At 45.6% G+C, this 16,868-nt stretch overlaps 3 protein-coding genes across 5 annotated transcripts; 1 reads left to right on the top strand and 2 right to left on the bottom strand.

Moving 5' to 3' along the window:
- Positions 1 to 67: 67 nt before the first annotated feature.
- Positions 68 to 4,822, bottom strand: LOC128748856 (Na(+)/citrate cotransporter-like). The gene is made up of 14 exons (XM_053847880.1): positions 4,791 to 4,822; positions 4,503 to 4,684; positions 3,727 to 3,855; positions 3,527 to 3,663; positions 3,254 to 3,462; positions 2,677 to 2,778; positions 2,445 to 2,613; positions 2,186 to 2,308; positions 1,884 to 2,096; positions 1,488 to 1,585; positions 1,088 to 1,209; positions 865 to 1,026; positions 661 to 798; positions 68 to 410 (listed from the first exon to the last, which is right to left on the bottom strand). The coding sequence occupies exons 2-14, from the start codon at positions 4,614 to 4,616 to the stop codon at positions 282 to 284; spliced, it is 1,845 nt and encodes a 614-aa protein (XP_053703855.1). The 5' UTR covers positions 4,617 to 4,684; positions 4,791 to 4,822; the 3' UTR covers positions 68 to 281.
- On the top strand, positions 2,618 to 8,611 carry serpinf1 (serpin peptidase inhibitor, clade F (alpha-2 antiplasmin, pigment epithelium derived factor), member 1). 3 transcript variants are annotated; one of them, XM_053847883.1, is made up of 10 exons: positions 2,618 to 2,758; positions 3,260 to 3,648; positions 5,545 to 5,673; positions 6,555 to 6,615; positions 6,765 to 6,960; positions 7,045 to 7,200; positions 7,420 to 7,623; positions 7,695 to 7,834; positions 8,047 to 8,116; positions 8,193 to 8,611. In XM_053847883.1, the coding sequence occupies exons 3-10, from the start codon at positions 5,594 to 5,596 to the stop codon at positions 8,441 to 8,443; spliced, it is 1,158 nt and encodes a 385-aa protein (XP_053703858.1). In that variant the 5' UTR covers positions 2,618 to 2,758; positions 3,260 to 3,648; positions 5,545 to 5,593; the 3' UTR covers positions 8,444 to 8,611. The 3 variants fall into 3 exon arrangements, with proteins under 3 accessions (XP_053703858.1, XP_053703856.1, XP_053703857.1); XM_053847881.1 differs by having other exon boundaries at positions 2,619 to 2,758; positions 7,906 to 8,116; XM_053847882.1 differs by having other exon boundaries at positions 2,690 to 2,914; positions 7,906 to 8,116.
- Positions 8,612 to 9,496: 885 nt separating this feature from the next.
- On the bottom strand, positions 9,497 to 14,827 carry slco2b1 (solute carrier organic anion transporter family, member 2B1). The gene is made up of 15 exons (XM_053847907.1): positions 14,683 to 14,827; positions 14,327 to 14,425; positions 14,126 to 14,263; positions 13,892 to 14,051; positions 13,386 to 13,604; positions 13,227 to 13,325; positions 12,848 to 12,978; positions 12,159 to 12,231; positions 11,919 to 12,083; positions 11,507 to 11,693; positions 11,305 to 11,446; positions 11,077 to 11,237; positions 10,601 to 10,665; positions 10,163 to 10,283; positions 9,497 to 9,833 (listed from the first exon to the last, which is right to left on the bottom strand). Exons 2-15 carry the CDS (start codon positions 14,414 to 14,416, stop codon positions 9,641 to 9,643), a joined length of 1,944 nt encoding a protein of 647 aa, XP_053703882.1. The 5' UTR covers positions 14,417 to 14,425; positions 14,683 to 14,827; the 3' UTR covers positions 9,497 to 9,640.
- Between the last annotated feature and the right edge of the window lie 2,041 nt (positions 14,828 to 16,868).

Genomic DNA, 16,868 nt, shown 5'->3' with positions numbered 1-16,868 from the left:
CCCTAACTAAAGTTCTGTCCTTCTGATATATTTATTTCTGATCCTCTCCTTTCTTGCTGCTATAACCTGAGTATCTTCATCTCTGACCACTCCAACTTAATAGACATTTTATTTGTGAACATGTAAAACACAAGAACAGTGGCTGACAATAAAAATACTCTATTCATTTATGAAAGATTACATTGATCAAATATGCTTGCAAGATTTCAAGATATGTCACTGGTGGTTAAAAACACATTTGATTTCTGGACGATTCGAGCTTCTTTTCTGGTTAAGGGTTGTCACAGATGTGTGGTCACGTTGGCCCACGTTGGAAAAGTGTCGAGAGAAAACAGCACATAACCCCAACTGTTGATTGCGAGACTGATGCAACCGATCCCAATGATGTTCACCATCACGCCAGTCCTCGCCTGCAGGAGGAGAGCAAAACTTATTGTACAGCTTTGGAGTCAGAGACATCAAGTTGCAGCTTGTTTGATGTTTCTGATAGACAGAGTTGTCGCTGATCTTCCATGCTTGCTTGCCCTGCAGGGAGATCAAATCTGAGTGAAATTATTTTTAGGAATTTGTGGAGTTTTTCCTGGCCTTCGGTTTCGTCATTCAAAGAATTGGAAAGTGTACAAGTCACTTCACCCTCCCCAGTCATCATAGTCAACTCACCATGTCTGACACTTTGAGGTAGCCGTAGGAAAAGGCCATGGCGTTAGGGGGCGTGGCCACAGGCAGCATGAAGGCAAAGGAGGCACTGAGCGTGCATGGTATCATCACATAGAGAGGATTCAGTTGGATCGACTGGGACTGAAGAGATAAAAAGGCTCCAGTTAAAACAGTTTCAGTCACATTACCAACCCAATGTCTGGTCACCAATGAAGCCAGGATGGGCAGGAAGAGCGTTGCTGTTGCCACGTTGCTGGCAAACTCGGTGAAGGTGGCGGTTAGGAGGCAAATGATGACGGCGATGGCTGGCGATGGGACTGAGTGCAGTGATATCATCTGAGCGCCGAGCCAGCGAGACAGGCCTGACACCTGATGATGGAAACACTCAGGTTGACAAGCTTTTGGATTCAGAGGGAAACAGTCCACTCACTTCGCTGCCCTTGGCCAAGGCGAAGCCTCCTCCCAGCAGCAACATGATGTTCCACGCCAACTTCTTTTGTGTCACTGGCCAGGTGAGCAGTGAGGGGGCGGGTCCGGGTGAAACGTTGGAGTCTGATTGGACGAACTTCAGCCATTATCTCCAGGCAGTGACAGTCTCATCATCATGTCCTTCCTCACAGCCACATTAGAAATGAATACTTGTCTAGGTGCTATGCTCCTACGACTTGCTCTAAAATTCAGTTCATAGGTTTGATGAAATCCGAAGGACCACCAAGGTTATGACCTCGTAACAGACTGGAGGATTGAGTTCAAAATGAAGACATGATTTTGACAACGCTCCCTGATCGTCTCATACGTTCACACATCTTACAGAGGTTAGTGGAATGCACCTGAGTCTGTCCGGCGGCAGAGGAATCTTGGCGGCTCAGATGGAAGAACAAACAGCAGCACAGAAATGAAGAGCGAGACGGTGGCATCTGTGACAAACCTACACACAAATATTTAGTCCAGAAGTGCATTTATTTATGACACTAATCTCAATGTTAGAGACTTGGCGACTCGTAAAGGACTGTGGGTGGGTTTAATGCTGAAATGTGACAGAGACAAACGTAATTCAAATGTTCTATGAAATCTATTCAAACTGTTTTGTTCATCAACACAAACAGATCAATAAAGGTCATGCGGTCCAGATCTGCTGGCAGTGGCCAGGCTGGACCTCATGAATGAGTGAAGAAAGTCAGTGAAAGGTTGTTTGCGTCCACAAACAATGGCAATCCCAAACTCACTCTGATTTGGAGTTGAACAGTCTGGTGGCCCAGCCCTCCATGAACTTTGGGTCTCTGGTGAACCACAGCGCCACCATTAGGACGAACAGCGCCAGGACGTTTGCCTCTGCGTAGGTCATCCGACCGAGCCGCCCATGTTCCTGTTTTATAAGCTCGTAAGCGGCCCGTTCACGCTGAGGCAGGTCGGCTCCACACCCCCACGCCCGACGCAGACTGGAGTCCGAACATCCAGAGAAACTAGTCAGAGGTCCAATCTTTTTCATTTTCACAATGACAACAAGACCTGAGACTCTGAGACTCACTTGCAGCCGACGAAGAGGAACTGCAGCCAGAACCAGGTTAGAGTCAGCATCAGAATCATGGTGGGGAAGGCAAAGGCGAACCAAGAGGCGAAGTTGATGACACTGTTACTGTGAGGAAACAGTCTGACACCAAAAAGCAAAAATGGGAATCAACCTCCTGCTTCTCCTTCATTTCGTCTACGTCCTGTTCTGCCTCTCCTGAGAGTCTTACTGTGCTACTTAGGTTGGTATGAATGCCATTCTCTTCCAGTCAACTCACTGTGTCATCTGTCCCACCAGAATCAGATTGGGTCCAGTTCCTGTCAGGGTGGCTGTTCCGCCGATGCTTGCGGCGTAACAGACACTCAGCAGGAGCCCTTTGCCCATGTTTTCTTCATCCTCTTGATTGTTGCCCAGCTCCTCAACCTCCAGGGGGCAGCACACCTCGGCTGGCAAGGCAACAGACCCAACATGACTAAATATGAGGAAGCGCTAAAGTGCCAATGACTCACTTTGATGTGAGGGCGATTTGTCCTGTGGTGTCGGCTTGGTAGCCACCGAATTCTTCGCCACAGGCTTCTGATCTTCTGACAGGTCGTCTGGGCTGGTTTTATCTGTGTGTCGACAATAATACAGTCAACCTCTCAAGCAACATGCAAGGATGTGTTTTTAATGTCTTTTTAAATACAAGTAACTTACGACTTACGACCGGGATCGGTTCCGACCTACCGGTCGTAAGTCAGATTGAATGTAAGTCGAATGCCATTCAAAATAGCCGACGCGGGGGTTATAGATACTACTGTAGTGGTAGATCGCTGTGTGAGCGTGAGATGCTGCAATACCGTGCCTCCGTAACTGTCGTACGCGATGCCGGGCTGCTACATGCTGACATTGAATAAAAAAAAAAAAAGCATCTGCTGGCTGTGGTCGTAAGTACGCGTGGACCTCAGTCGAGCGGGTCCTAAGTCGGATGTTTCTTGTACAATATTACTTGTATTTTGACCAGTGTTAGTGTGACACAGTGTCCTCTGCTGGATTCTTTAAGCAACAGCAAGCAAAAACGCTAATTCAAAACCATCCCTTTGGTACCATCAGCCTCGACAGGGTCCATTTTAGCTGTGTTCTGTAACTGGGAACCAGGCCCCTGGTGGCTCTCGTCCTTCCGAGGGTTGAGTTCCACGTTGCCATGAAGCTGATCGAGAACTGCTTGGACGATGGGAACCATCATGGCTGTGGTTGCGGTGTTGCTGATCCACATGGACAAGAAGGCGGTCACACTCATGAAGCCCAGCATCAGCCTACGCCACAGACAGTGTCAGGTGAGCATGTGATACAAAGGTCACAGAGGGCGGTGTCACTCACAGGGCCGGTCGGACGCCCACCAGCAGGAGAACCCGCAGTGCAATTCTTTTGTGAAGATTCCAGTGTTCGACGGCGATGGCAACCATGAGGCCGCCGACGAACAGCATGTTGGTGTCTTTCAGGTACTGCATGCACACCTGCGTGACAGAGATGTTGAGTAGGAATGTTTGAACACCCTCATGTGACGTCTGGATCCTTACGTCTTTGGACTCCATTATTCCCAGTAGTGGAAACAGAATGGTTGGTAGTAGCGCCGTCACGGCCAGTGGCAAGACTTCTGTGCACCAGTAGACAGCCATCAGAATGATGACGAAAGCACATGCTGCTGCCTGCAGTGGGGGCAAGTGCTGTCATGAGAGAGGATCCACCTAGGTTTTAAACAGTGATGCTCATTCCCATCACAGGGGCCGGAGCCTTTCCAGGCTACATGAGAAATGGGTGAGCGGTCACTTGGCCTCTGGAGGAAACCCAGACACAGAAATGGCTCACACTGGATTCAACCTTGTCACCTTCTTGGCGTGAGGCTGAGGCTCGACCCTTTTAAGAACGGGCATGTCCAAATGGTACATCGTGGGCCACTGAAGAGCTCATATTAAGGCTCTTCCTTCCAGGAAACTTCATGATATTAATTCTCATGGCACCAACAGGGTACATAAAGTACTTAGATGAACATGGCTCAAAAGATTTGCCCTTCTGCCTCAGAGAATGTTGACTGAAGACGTCCAACTTAGCTTTGCCCAGCCAACGGTTCCCTGACTGGGTCTCATGCGACTCCAAGGTTTTTGAACCTCATCTACAGCTCTGTTTGGTCGATGGAGTGTAAATCACAACTGTTGAGATTCTACTGTCATTTTATCTCATCATTCACCATAATCATGGTTTTTAGCAACACTTTCGCATGGACATATTTCAACACTTGAAGATGACTGGGTGACTGTTCAGTGATTAACAGCTAACAGCTAACAAGCTAACTCACCGGGGTGGAAAACACAAGTGGCAGCAGAAACAACGGGGTGAAGAAAATGATGAGGAGGTTCCGGGACTCCCAGATGCGCCTCAGCATTCTGAGCCATGCAGGTAGAACCGCCATCACGACGGCGATCGGAGACTTGGAGACAAAATACTTCGACGGGTCGCCTGCTCAGTGTTTCTGTGTTTCTGACACATACGGAGCAAAACTAAAGATTAACTATCACACACTAACACACACTCTTACACACTGAACTTCAGCAGAGTAAACACTGGTCGGGGAATCCGAGCTCACCTTTTGTTTTCGGACTCGTCAGGAGACTCGACCATTCCTTTGTAGGACCATACACTTGGGTTTACTCCAGGGTTCGCTGACGTACATCTGCTTCATTGTAAACTAAAACAATATTTTTATTGGTGGTTACCTATTGGACACGTATGGAGTGCATATCAGCGATTGTGTGAAAAAAAAACCAAATGTTATTATTTGAGGAAAATGTACAGAGCAGTTCACAGGCATTTTAGTAGGGAGGACAAGACTATCTACGTTATAGCTGTTCTGCAACAGTTTTTGTGTCAAAGAACTCAAATTTTGGTGGGCAATTAAAAAATAAACAAACCAAAAAAATTGAGATTGTCGTTGACTAGACAGGACAAGATCAGAAATGAGTATAACGCAGGGACACGAGACATGTGGAGAAGTCTGGTGGCCAGATGTTGTGTAAACATGGAGATGTGTGACATTGTTAGACCATCACCAAGAATGATGACGAATAAACCATACATTCAATAGGTGAGTGAAAACATGAAGAGGATACAAAACTAAAATAATAACACTGATAACAATAATTGTGTTTTTTTCCCTTTTAAAACTTAAATATTCAAATTATGAATAAACGTGTCTCTAACGTTTTATGTTTTTCCAAGACATGAATTATTCTTCAAAGGGAAATTTCACTTTTCAGAGTTTAAATGAAAACACCATCAAACCTAATGTAAGGCCAAATAAATAAAATAAAATAAAATAATTTCAACCATTGTTCTCGCAGAATTAATTCGAGGTGAATTGATGTCCTGCCATCGCGACCTCCTCCTCCGATGGACGGGGCGCGCGTCCCCGCGGAGTGGGCGCGGTCTCGCCCCTGTAGAGCGACGTGGATCCGCGCGTCCGAAGGAAGGTGAGTGGGCCGCTCAGTTTTTTAACGCCCTAAAATGCGTGTATTTGTTTATTTACCGTTAATGCTGTTGAGAATTTCTGGGAGTGGTCGAAGCCAAGGACGGGAAGAGTTGAATTCTGACCACAGATTTGATTATTTTATTGAATGAAAGGTTTTGACAGAAAAAAGTGAATAAAAGCAAACAAACATAAATATAATATGAAAATGGGAACAGGTTGCATGCAAATTTAGTTAAAAAATAAACAAAGGCATTTACTTTTTTGTGCAAAGCAATGGATTAAATCTCCAATGAAGCTAATATTAAATAAATATATGCATAAATTATAATTTATTGAGGCATACATGTTTTAAATTGGACAAAAAAAAGGATCTGCGTCTTTAAAGTGATAATGCTGGGTCCCATCCAGACAAAAATTTAAAGTAGTCGGGGAGAAAAAAAAGATGATAAATAAAAAAATAAATAAAAACACTATAATTAATTAAAACGTAAAATGAAAATGTTCAGCAATTCATTTTAAGGCATTCTTCTCTGAACTCTGTGAACTCACATTCCTTTGAATAACGGATAAGCAAAGCCAGCGCATTCTAACAGAACACGTTCATGTCAAACCTTTTTCTTTCACTTCTACAGAGTTTCAAGGTAAGTTTCCCCGTTTTATTAGAGTAATTAAGTGTAATGTTGCTGCTCAAGTCTCCTGTGAAAACCTTCTGGCACACAGGAACATTCCTGTGACTTCAGAAGAACAAGCCACTGCATGAAGCTTGATTCTTGTTTTCACTTGCATAGATTTGTTGGTGCAATTACAGTTATTACTGGCGTTGACAGTTATTGCTGATTCAAACTGCCAAACCTGTTTGCTCAATGATATTGTTTGTTTCAGGATGAAGAGGTCAATGTTCTTACTTCTTCTGCTCCTCAGTGTGAGCCTCAGTCACGCCCAGGTACCTCATCCACTTCCTACCTGCTCAGATACGACCACGCCACAGATTAAATGAAAACCATATGATTTGAAAGAAAAAGTTCCCAGAGGTGTTCCGCAAGGTTCTGCTTCAGGCCCATTGTTATATTATATTTCTTTGCTGCCGCTCAGTCAGATGCGGGCGGTGAGGAGGCAGCGGGTGAAGAGGAACACGTGGAGCTTTTCACAACGCCCACAACCAAGATGGCCGCCGCCACCTCCGACTTTGGCTACAACTTATTCCGTGCTCTGGCACGAAGCAACCCGACCGCTAACATCTTCCTGTCGCCCATCAGCGTCTCTGCGGTTCTGACCCAGCTGTCCCTCGGTGAGTTCTGTGACATGGACCAGTTCAGGACTCCTTCTACAGATCCCAGTGGAAGTTTGCTTTTCATTTTTGATTATTTTGCAGGAGCTTCCGCACATGCTCAGTCGCAGCTGTTTCGGGCACTGAGGTATCACAACCTGCAGGATGCGGGGCTTCACAACACCCTGAAAGATCTGCTGGCGTCTCTGCGCTCAGGAGCAAAGGGCCTGAGCTACGCCGCCCGCATCTACCTGGCTCGACGTGAGTCTGTTTTTAACTGTATAATGATGCTCCCACCCTCAACAGACATTGTTAATGGTCATGAGTGTTAAAATATCAGATCATGGTTTCACATTTTCAGCTCAATAGACGGAGCAGATGTTTGTTTCCAGTTATGCGAGCGGCCACCTCCTTGTTTCAGAACACCACAGGAGTTGGTCCAGATGAGCAGGCGACTGACAGGTCAGTGGTTCTCTACAGGTCTGCGTCTGAAGCAGGACTTCTTCCAGCTGGTGGAGCAGCAGTATGGAGTCAGACCCAAACCTCTCCAGGGGGGCAGCAAGGACCTGAAAGAGATCAATGACTGGGTGTCGCAGCAAACGGATGCCAAGGTGCAGCGCTTCCTGTCCAAGCCCCTCCCTAGAAACTCTGGCGTTAACACTGTGAGCGCCTCCTATTTCAAAGGTGTGACCCGTAACGCTGAACCAAGCGGTACACCGGCGCTAGGACTTGATCTGAAGGCTCTTTATAAACAGGGAAGTGGGTGACCCGCTTCGGCCAGACCGGTGTAATGGACAACTTCCAGCTGGACAGCGGTGCCTCAGTTCGCGTTCCCATGATGCAACAGGACAACTACCCAGTGAAGATGGGGGTGGACCCGGATCTCCGCTGCACAGTGAGCTGGATGGGGACGTGGTGATGGTTCTGGAGTCACTACGATGGCTTTCTTCTCGGGTGTTTTTGCAGATAGCTCAGATCCAGATGCAAAACGACGTCAGCATGTTTGTGTTCCTGCCCGAGGACGTGACCTCCAACATGACCCTCTTGGTGGAAACTCTGACTGCGGAGTTTGTGCAGGATCTCTCCATGACTCTGCTTCCTGCCCAGGTGGCGCTCTCACTGCCCACGCTGAGGCTGAGCTACTCCACCGACTTGCTGCCGCTGCTCGGGGACATCGGTGAGTGGATGTAAACCTCGGCCCTGTGTTCTGTGTGTCTGACTTCGACCACCAAATTTTTGCACCTCGGCTGCAGGTCTCGCGGAGTGGCTGGCCAACACAGACCTGGAGAGGATCTCTCTACAGCCTGCCAAGCTCAGCAGTGTCAATCATAAAGTTGTCCTGGAGACAGCCCCAGAAGGGAACCAGTACCCCAGCACAGCAACCACGGCCCACTCCCTGTCCTACCGAGTGGACCGCCCCTTCCTGTTTCTGATCAGAGACGAGTCCTCGGGGGCGCTGCTCTTCATCGGCCAAGTCGTCAACCCAAAGGACCTGACCATGTAACACGTCCACCTTTAATGTGAGGGTCAGGCTCAGAACCTGTCCTCAGAAAGCAGCGGTCAAAGGGGCGGACGCACTCTTAGCAGGTCCTAGGAGGGAGCTGGAGATGGAAAAGAATCCAGGCTTTATAAAACTTTCAATCGGATTATGAGCAGTGTTTCAAAAATAAAGTTTTGAACAGAAGCTGTTGGTAAATTCCTTCTTCGCCATGGACACACAAAGAGACAGACACCCGCTGTTTTCACATGAGGGTTTCATTTGTCACATTCCTTAGGCGTCTTCGCTCGTAAGTGAGATTTCACACTAACAACTTTGACTCAGTGGACACCAGTTCGACTAAAGATGTGACACTGCAGACGGTAATTCAACGTTATTCGCAAAAATAGTATACTATTTAACATCTCTAAGATTTTTGCCCCCTTCAGACACAAATGCATGTTGCACAACAAGGAAAGGGAAACACAGAATACTTTGAATCTATGTAGAATTCAAGGAATATTTTCCTCCAACAAGAATTCTATAATGTCATTGTTTAAAGGATTTATGAAGATATAATGAATATAATATGAATATAAAATCGTCTATATTATTAGTGGCATATTTTTCAGAAGTCAAATATTGATTTGTAGGCGAGCTAATAAGATAAAGTTAGTGTTTTCCTTTCTTCCTTGACAATGTGTGAGAATAATGGGGAGCAGGAGGAAGGAAAAACATGAGGGAGTAGAGGGAGGGGAAATGTATTCACGTATTTGTGTTGAATCAATCCAAATGATGGAGATGAAGGGAGGTGAAGAAGAGAGAGGAGGTGTGGTGGAGACCAGGATTGATGCAGGAGTGGAAGGGAAACCTTCATCTCTGAACAGTCAGAGATGAATGCTGTCAGTGGAACGTTCTGACTGCTGGAGAGGAGAGACAGTGTTGGACCAAGGATGGTGGTGATGAAGATGAGGAAGACCACTGAAGCTCATAATGTATGAGGACAGAAGAAGTTTTGTAAAAAAAATAAATAAAAAAAACAACAACAGAAACAACATTTTATTAAAAAAAACAGTCTTTGGTATTAAAAAAATTATAGATGTACATTGCATTTTGTTCATTGGACGGAATCAGTCTCTAAGAGTGAGACTAAAAGAAAAGTTTCACAGATTATGATTATTGAATGCATAGACATAAAAATCCCACCGTCAATTCGGGCCAGATTCAGGTCCCAGCATCCTGGTTTCGTTTTAAAAGAGAGATGGCGTTGCTCTTGTCCAGGTCTCGCTCCTGGTCAGGGATGCTTTTGAGTTCATTCTGTGCTTTCTGGAGCTCCGGCTTGCAGCGCAGAACCAACAATGACAGACAGAAGCAAGCTAAAGCGCCGCACACAAAGAGCGACAGGAGCCCCAGAAACCTGACAAAACCACATCCAAACAAACAAATAAGATAGATGAAGCTTTTTACATTAAATAAATCAATATAAATTGGCCCTCATCAGGGTGGGATTAGCGTTTACATCTCCCTGTTCTCTCCTGAATAGGTCTCTTATAGCAGCTGCAGTTGCTAGCTACGTGCCCCAACAGTGCCCAGTCCTTGCTCCTCTGACTGCCATCACTTCAGTCTGAGGACGAGTTAAAACTGCATTCTGTGACTGTTGTTTGTGCTGCGTGCAAGTCAGCTCCTGCTCTCTCAGAACACTTGATGTTTAAAGACAAAAAAACTTCTACAAGAATTATATTTTACCTCATTCTGAAGAGATCCAGATCATAGTAGAGGCAAGATGTTGTCCTCCCACACTTCCGGCCCCACAGGATGCAGGCGGAATCGATGACAGCGCCATACAAAACTGGGCCTGGCAGGAATGCTGCAACAGCGCTTGTCAATTATATTTCTGTTGCACCGCACATTTCACATTGTTTTAAAAAGGAGGAGAGCTGTGTGAGTGTCAGCATGTTATAACACGCACAAACTGGTTTGTTAACAAATGTCATTGCGAGGGCAGATGATTGACTTCTATTGTATATTACTGTCACATCGTGTTGTTCTTCCTCTGAACTCAAAAACCAGGTTGCATGTATTTAAACCGGCGAGTCGTCAACTGCTCATGCTATCTTGGTGAGTCGTGCAGGCTCACTTTTAAGTCCAGACTTTACTCCAGATTTGTGAGTGAAACAAACTCACCTAAGACCCGAAACAGCATGTACTGAACTCCCACTGCAAAGGATTTATCCTCAGGGGCCACTGACCTGAAGAGAAAAAAAACAACTGGTTGAAGTGACTGACTGAAACTGAGATCCAAAAGAAGATAACCCAATTACAAAACTGTTCAACTCAGCGCTGCTTGGTTAACAGATAAGAGAAATGCAGATGGTTTTGTTGGCAGACATCAAGGTCATCATACTCATGAAAATCTAAGCCATGTTTTGAATGATCCGAGCTATCTGCTCATGATCCGATCATGATCGACTGTACTGATTCCTAAATTCGAAACATTTCAGGCTGCAATGTTTGTCACGCAAACAGAGAAATTGACATTGAATATTCAGTAATAATTGATAAAATAGCTAAAAATAGCTCAGCAGGAGAAACCAGAAGGGGAATAGGTCGGTAAATATTGACCACTGTCATGTATGCAGGGATGAGCAAGGACACTATACCTCAACACCATCATGCAGGAGGGAGTCTGTGAGAAGGAGGCAATGAAGGAAGTGAGGGCCAACAGGGTCATGAAGGGGAGGAGAAGGTGAGAGCAACTGCTACCGCAAGAACCTGAAGTGGCAGAGCCTGATGCGTTGATGCAGCTGCAGCCTGTGAAGTTCTGAAAACTCAAATTAGCTGCGAATTGTTGCCCTTAAAATAGAGCAAACCATGAGACGTTTCCTCACAACTTTGTTGTCCTGGAGAGTTTTCATGGTGGTGCAACCCGCATGGCAAGGCGACTGGTACTCCACGCTGTCAGACCCACACACGGGATAGTAGGATTCTTCAGGACACTGACACCCACTGCTGCACATCAATGGGGCTTCACTGCAAAGGAGTATGTGTTAGCTTTTTATGATCCCAGGTCCAGACTATAGTCACCGCTACCTGGGAAACACCCCACCGATGCGCTGGGTTGGGCAGCCAAGAAGCAACAGTGGAAAGGCAGTAAAGGTTCCTATGAGGATGGCAACAGCGCAGAGTCTTCCGGCACCTCTGATGGTCAATGTCCATCTCCACATTAAGAGACCACCAACAACTGTCCCGAGCACAGAGAGAGGGATGCAGATGCCCCCTGCAGGGAAGGAAGTGGACACAGCAGTCATGCTTTTGCAAGTACAGGATGGTTCAGCATTTCTGAGTTCAAGTTCAGTTCATGGGCTTGAAGGACGGAAGCAATCGTTATCACCGTGATAGATCCACATTCTGTCAAAGTTCCATTTGATCGCTAATGTTTGCTCAGTGCACTTAATATTTACACAAACTCCAGAGCCTTTTTTTATCAGCAGGGGGCACTCACCCATCATCAAGTTGGAAAAGGAGGGGCTCTGACTAAACTGACGCTCCAGGTACTTGGCCATGAAGGTGGAAATGCCCGAGACCAGTGCTGCCAGGTGAATCTGGGCCAGAACCACCAGGAGGTAAATGGGGCTGCGAAGAGTCCGCAGAGCTGTCCGCGGGAAACCTTCGAGCAAAGGTTAGTAGTGGTCATGGTTGAGAATACCACCATGACTTTTGACCCCTTCAGAATTTAGCTCACTTTTAAGGAAGTCTTTCAGTACCAGTTCCTGCGGCGCCTGTGCTTCCGCCGTCTGCTGCTGACTGGACTCTTCCTGCAGAAAACCGTGTCAATTTACCATGTCAGATCCATCAGATCCCGCGTGCAGGTCATTTGAAACCTGAACACATCAGTTATAAACAGATACATGTGTGAGGTCGTATCACCTATGGTAACAGAATTCCCTCACAGTCACATCTTAATGTCGACATACTTCTCTTGTCATTTACCAAGTGAAGCCAACCTCAGTCATGTGACAGGGACTGCCTTCTGTTCTTCAGCTACATTCTTGGCTATCCGACCACCCTGGTAAAGTTGGATGATAACTTACAACTGCAAGGGTTGAAAACGTTCTGACACTTTTCTAGTCGCTTCAGCGAGCTCTTGTTGACATTCTCAGGCCACAGTTAAACCATTGTCTCCACATCTTGGGTTTGTCTTGTGACTTTTTTTTCTTCACGTTCTACAGCCAGAACTTCTGAGGAGAGGCAAGCAGATGCTGACTTTGCACTCTTTTTCAAGATCTTACAGAGTTTCAGCTGCATCTCCAAAGCCATTCCTGATCCAGAGTTAAAAAAGAGGAAAGCAACTACTTCCCAGCAGTGTTTTAAAACTTTTAGGTCTTTAAGGTGGAACAGTTCTCCTGTACCATCCTCTCTCAGAACTCTCACCTCAGGGCTCATGTGTCGGGGAAAGAAGATGTAGGGTATCGCAGCAAGCAAGAGGAGTCCGGACGCCAGGAGGAATCCCAGCCACCAGGCCCCGACCCAGCGGGGATCCTTCTGGTTCAGTTCAAGTGGCTCTGAGAAGGATATATGTTACTATTGGGAGTACACATCAGGGAGAACATGGCTGCAAACCCAAACCACTAGTAAGAAGTCTATAAGGTTTGACCGTTGCACCGGAGCCTCTGAGTATCTTCAGTATCAAAGACTTGAACATAAACTGTCAACATAATTTCTATTTAAGTGGCATTATTTGTCTCCCCTTCAGTACTGTATGATAGAAATATTTTGGACTTTGGACTTGTTCTGTAAATGATTCACTAACCTGTTAAATTCTTATCAATATCCACAAAGAGTTTAAGTGTGAGGGAGGCGATGATGAAGCCGATGGCCGGGCCTAAGGAGGTCACCGCCAACACCAAGCCTGTAGTGGACGGGCGTATTAGTTGATCTCAGGGTTGCCATTAAAGACGTTTAAGTTTACCAAGATACAACGGCGCATTCTTGCGACTGGCGTGGTCGTCAATGTACGAAATCCCAAATGGCTGGATGGGAACCGAGGCTATGCCTAGGAGCAACTGGCCAATCAGCAGCAGCGGGTACACAAACTGTTGGGCGGAGCTCTCTGGCTGGTGGCAGCTTTGGTTGGTGGACAGATGAGACGTTGATTCACAGAGTCCTGAGATGTTTTGACTGGAGGTTACTGGAAGAAGACGTTGGATATTATTGAGTTTTCACGGTGCAGAGTGATGGACAGGGATTAAGAGAGGCAAAGAGGAGAGTGCAGGTTCAGTGGAGGCGTATGGCGAGGCAGGTCACAAACACATGTTAAGGAGAGGGAATGTTGGACCAAAATTGTTGCTCGAGATACTGGCTAAAAGAAGATGAGAAACCAGTGAAGCCCCAGGAGGAGGATGCTAGACAGGTGATGGTGGAGGATTGGATTGGAAGCGTATATTTGAGGGGTTGAACCAAGATTCAGCGACTTACTGCGAGTCTGTGTGTATTGGTACGGTTCGCTCAGGAAGTGTGGCAGCCCCATCAGGAGCGACGACAGACTGGCCAGGATAGCCCCGCCTCCGATAAAGCGAGGACGATGGACACGCCTCCCGAGAAAACTGACAAAAACTATGAGGACGGTGTTCCCAACCTGGACGTGACAGTAAGAAATATCAGTAGAGAATTGCATGTTTAATATTCATCAAGAATGGAGCAGCGACTGACCTCATTAAAAGCAGCGAGGATACCTGACTTCCTGCTGGAGAAACCATATCGCCTCTCAATGGTGGAGATGGAGCTCTTCATGTAGCCAGAAACTAAGAGCTGAGAGAGCTGGAGGAGACTGTGGAAGAAGACGAAGACCTGCGGGGACCAAACGTCACTCTCGCGACTATTCATCTTCATCACTATATGATTCATCATCACCTTGATGTTGTCAAAGAAACCTCTTCGCCGTGGATACTGGCACTTTGGCTTATCATTGTCAGGCTTCATGATGGCATCTGCTGTCCCCATGTTCGTGACCTGGAAGATGAAACAGTTGCTGGAATTACTCCAAAACACAAACAAACAAACAAAGTCAGCTAGTACATAAAGTGTTTATTTAAAAGTTGTCTGTTGTAGCAAAGGCACTTGAGTTTTGATCGTGGAAAATGCTATTTTAAAAATGCTTTAGGAGGACTATGAAGATTATATTCAGGAAGCTTGTGTTAAAAACCTGTCAACCTCTTTCAGAAAAAAACATCTTCCACGAAAGTTAAAGACAAAATTTAAAAACTCACAGATGAAGACGAAGATCTGTTTCACTTTTTCTTCAGTTGAGACCAGAGCAGATATGGGTGGAGCACAAATGGGAGGAGAGTGGGGGAGTGCTCCTTATTTGGAGGTGGGGTTGTGGCCTTGGACAGATAAGGAGAGAAAGGAGAGCAGACACTATATATATCCAGAGTAAATGAGTGCAAGGGGAGGAGAAAATGAAGCAATATAACAAGAGCAGGAAGAAAAGCAAAGGAGGAGGAGATTAAAAGGGAAAAAGGGGGAGGAGGGTGGTTCATGGAATTTTGTTAGGAATGTTGGGAAATGAGGGTGAGGAAGCTGAAGAAGGAACAGCATTATGTAAAGACAATCTGTCACACTGGTGTCCGAACTTTCCAAAGGAAGGAGGGGCCGCACAGCCTTAAAAACAAACTCATGGGGTTGTGGGTATCATTGGTCTAACCAACAGGTGGCGATGGCGGTACAACAATAACCATGAACATTCAGGAGTTCCAGATAACCAGGCACATATAGGGAGCAAACTGCGTGACTGGAGCGCTAAATGGCCACATTTAGAATTAGACTTCCAAATTCAGAGCAGTGAATCTGGCCTCAGAGCCCCTTATAGGGGAGACAAAAAATGAGGCAGAAACAATGAGGGATGTTTTCAGCAGGAGTTTATGAGGCATTAGAAAAATGAAAAAAAAACAAAACATCCTCAGTCATTATTTGTCTTAATCCTTCAAGGTCCAATAGTTTTCTAGGCGAAAGGTTTTGCCCTCGCCTAGATTCCAAAGAGGCCACGACTGTATTCTGCTCACAGAAGGAGGAACGTGTCACAGAGAGGAAGAATTATAGGAATATAGTCACCAACGTACTATGCATTTTTTAAAAATACATTTCAATTGATAATGTTTTTTTTTTTCCTGACTTGGGTCAGTCGGGGGGTTGGGGTCGTCCAACCACCCCCACTCAAAAAAAGTCTGTTTCATTGTACAAATACACAGAACAGAGATTCTGCTTTAAAATGGTTTCAGTGACTGAAGAAAGTTAGGTGTGAACAGGCCCTCAGAGAAGAGCTTCAGCTCAGCAGAGTGACATCAGCGTTTGTACTTCAGAGGATTTGTTTTAAAGTACACAAGGACAAGAACCGGAACCTTTCAAATAACAAGTTTGAAATCATGGTTGTGGTTTCATAATCAGTTTTATGACTTTAAGTCTTGTTGTTTTGCAGTTGTCAAAATATTTTTCATCTGTTTCAGAGGGTTGCAGTCATGGGTCCTTCGCCCCCTTGTGGTTACCCTCGTTGCCGCAGCAACTAATGCTGACTGTCATTAAGGGCTCCGTCTCAGAGGTTATTAATCCCAGGAGAGTCATGTTGTTAGTGTTTGTCCAGTAATCCTCCTGTGACAGGAGCAAATATCTCTGCACCTCCAGAGACCTGGCTCATCATGGCAGCCACAACAGGGACCTCAGAGCAACAGGTACATTTGAGAACAGTGACAAATGTGACGGTGAATTATGCAACATCCTGCATTTATTTTGCATTTGACAAAGCAAGAATTTAAATTGACCTATTTAAATTCTAAAAAAAAAGACTAAAGAACACACACATTTGCTTTGCTATTTTTGTGAGGACCTCTCATTGCCATACTGCTTTCCCCAGCCTCTCACTCTTAACTTAACCATCCAAAAAGAATAACTCAACTTAACCAGGACTCTGAGCCAAACTGAAACCCAACTATAATGATCCAGTTTTTTTTGACGTTTTCAGACGAGTCAAAATGTCCCCACGAAGCAAAATGTCCTCATAAGATTATTGTGTTGTCAAAGATTGGTCTATAAAAGAATATCAATACATGTACGCACACACACACACACAGATGTCCAGTGGCCTCACACCTGAGGTCTTATTGTCCCTAAAGACTTCTAATGTAATTAACCTGTTGTACCACGTGTTTGTGTTGCTAGCGAAACAACTAAATTATTAAAACTAACTCTCAGCTTCTGTTTGCATCTAAACTGCAGTGGGGATGCACCAACTGTGAGCGCAGCAAAGGTGTTGGTGTATGCAGTGCATTGCTGCCTCATCTTCATATATTCCACCAATATATCATGTGTCTGTGAGAAGCTTTACACGATATAGAACAGGGGTTCTTAACCTTTTTGATCTCGGGGCCCACCTTTCCCAGAACAGAAGGAGAATGTATAA

Source organism: Synchiropus splendidus, chromosome 17, assembly GCF_027744825.2.
Source record: "Synchiropus splendidus isolate RoL2022-P1 chromosome 17, RoL_Sspl_1.0, whole genome shotgun sequence".
Taxonomy (NCBI): Eukaryota; Metazoa; Chordata; class Actinopteri; order Syngnathiformes; family Callionymidae; genus Synchiropus; species Synchiropus splendidus.
The sequence above is the reverse complement of the archived record's forward strand: the minus strand, read 5'-3'. Positions and strand labels throughout refer to the sequence as shown.

Bases quoted from the DNA above. Each gene is read 5' to 3' on its own strand.
- LOC128748856 (XM_053847880.1), bottom strand. From the start codon at position 4,616: ATGGCGGTTCTACCTGCATGGCTCAGAATGCTGAGGCGCATCTGGGAG. The intron at 2,097-2,185 runs GTGAGTCTCAGA...TTCGGACTCCAG, and splicing joins TTCCTCTTCGTCGGCTGCAA to TCTGCGTCGGGCGTGGGGGT. The intron at 1,210-1,487 runs GTGCATTCCACT...TCGTCCAATCAG, and splicing joins CTGCCGCCGGACAGACTCAG to ACTCCAACGTTTCACCCGGA.
- serpinf1 (XM_053847881.1), top strand. From the start codon at position 5,594: ATGGACGGGGCGCGCGTCCCCGCGGAGTGGGCGCGGTCTCGCCCCTGT. The intron at 5,674-6,554 runs GTGAGTGGGCCG...TGTTTGTTTCAG, and splicing joins ATCCGCGCGTCCGAAGGAAG to GATGAAGAGGTCAATGTTCT. The intron at 7,835-7,905 runs GTGAGCTGGATG...GTGTTTTTGCAG, and splicing joins ACCCGGATCTCCGCTGCACA to ATAGCTCAGATCCAGATGCA.
- slco2b1 (XM_053847907.1), bottom strand. From the start codon at position 14,416: ATGGGGACAGCAGATGCCATCATGAAGCCTGACAATGATAAGCCAAAG. The intron at 11,694-11,918 runs GTGAGTGCCCCC...CCTTCCCTGCAG, and splicing joins CTTTTCCAACTTGATGATGG to GGGGCATCTGCATCCCTCTC. The intron at 9,834-10,162 runs GTAAAATATAAT...TGGTTTTGTCAG, and splicing joins CTGGATCTCTTCAGAATGAG to GTTTCTGGGGCTCCTGTCGC.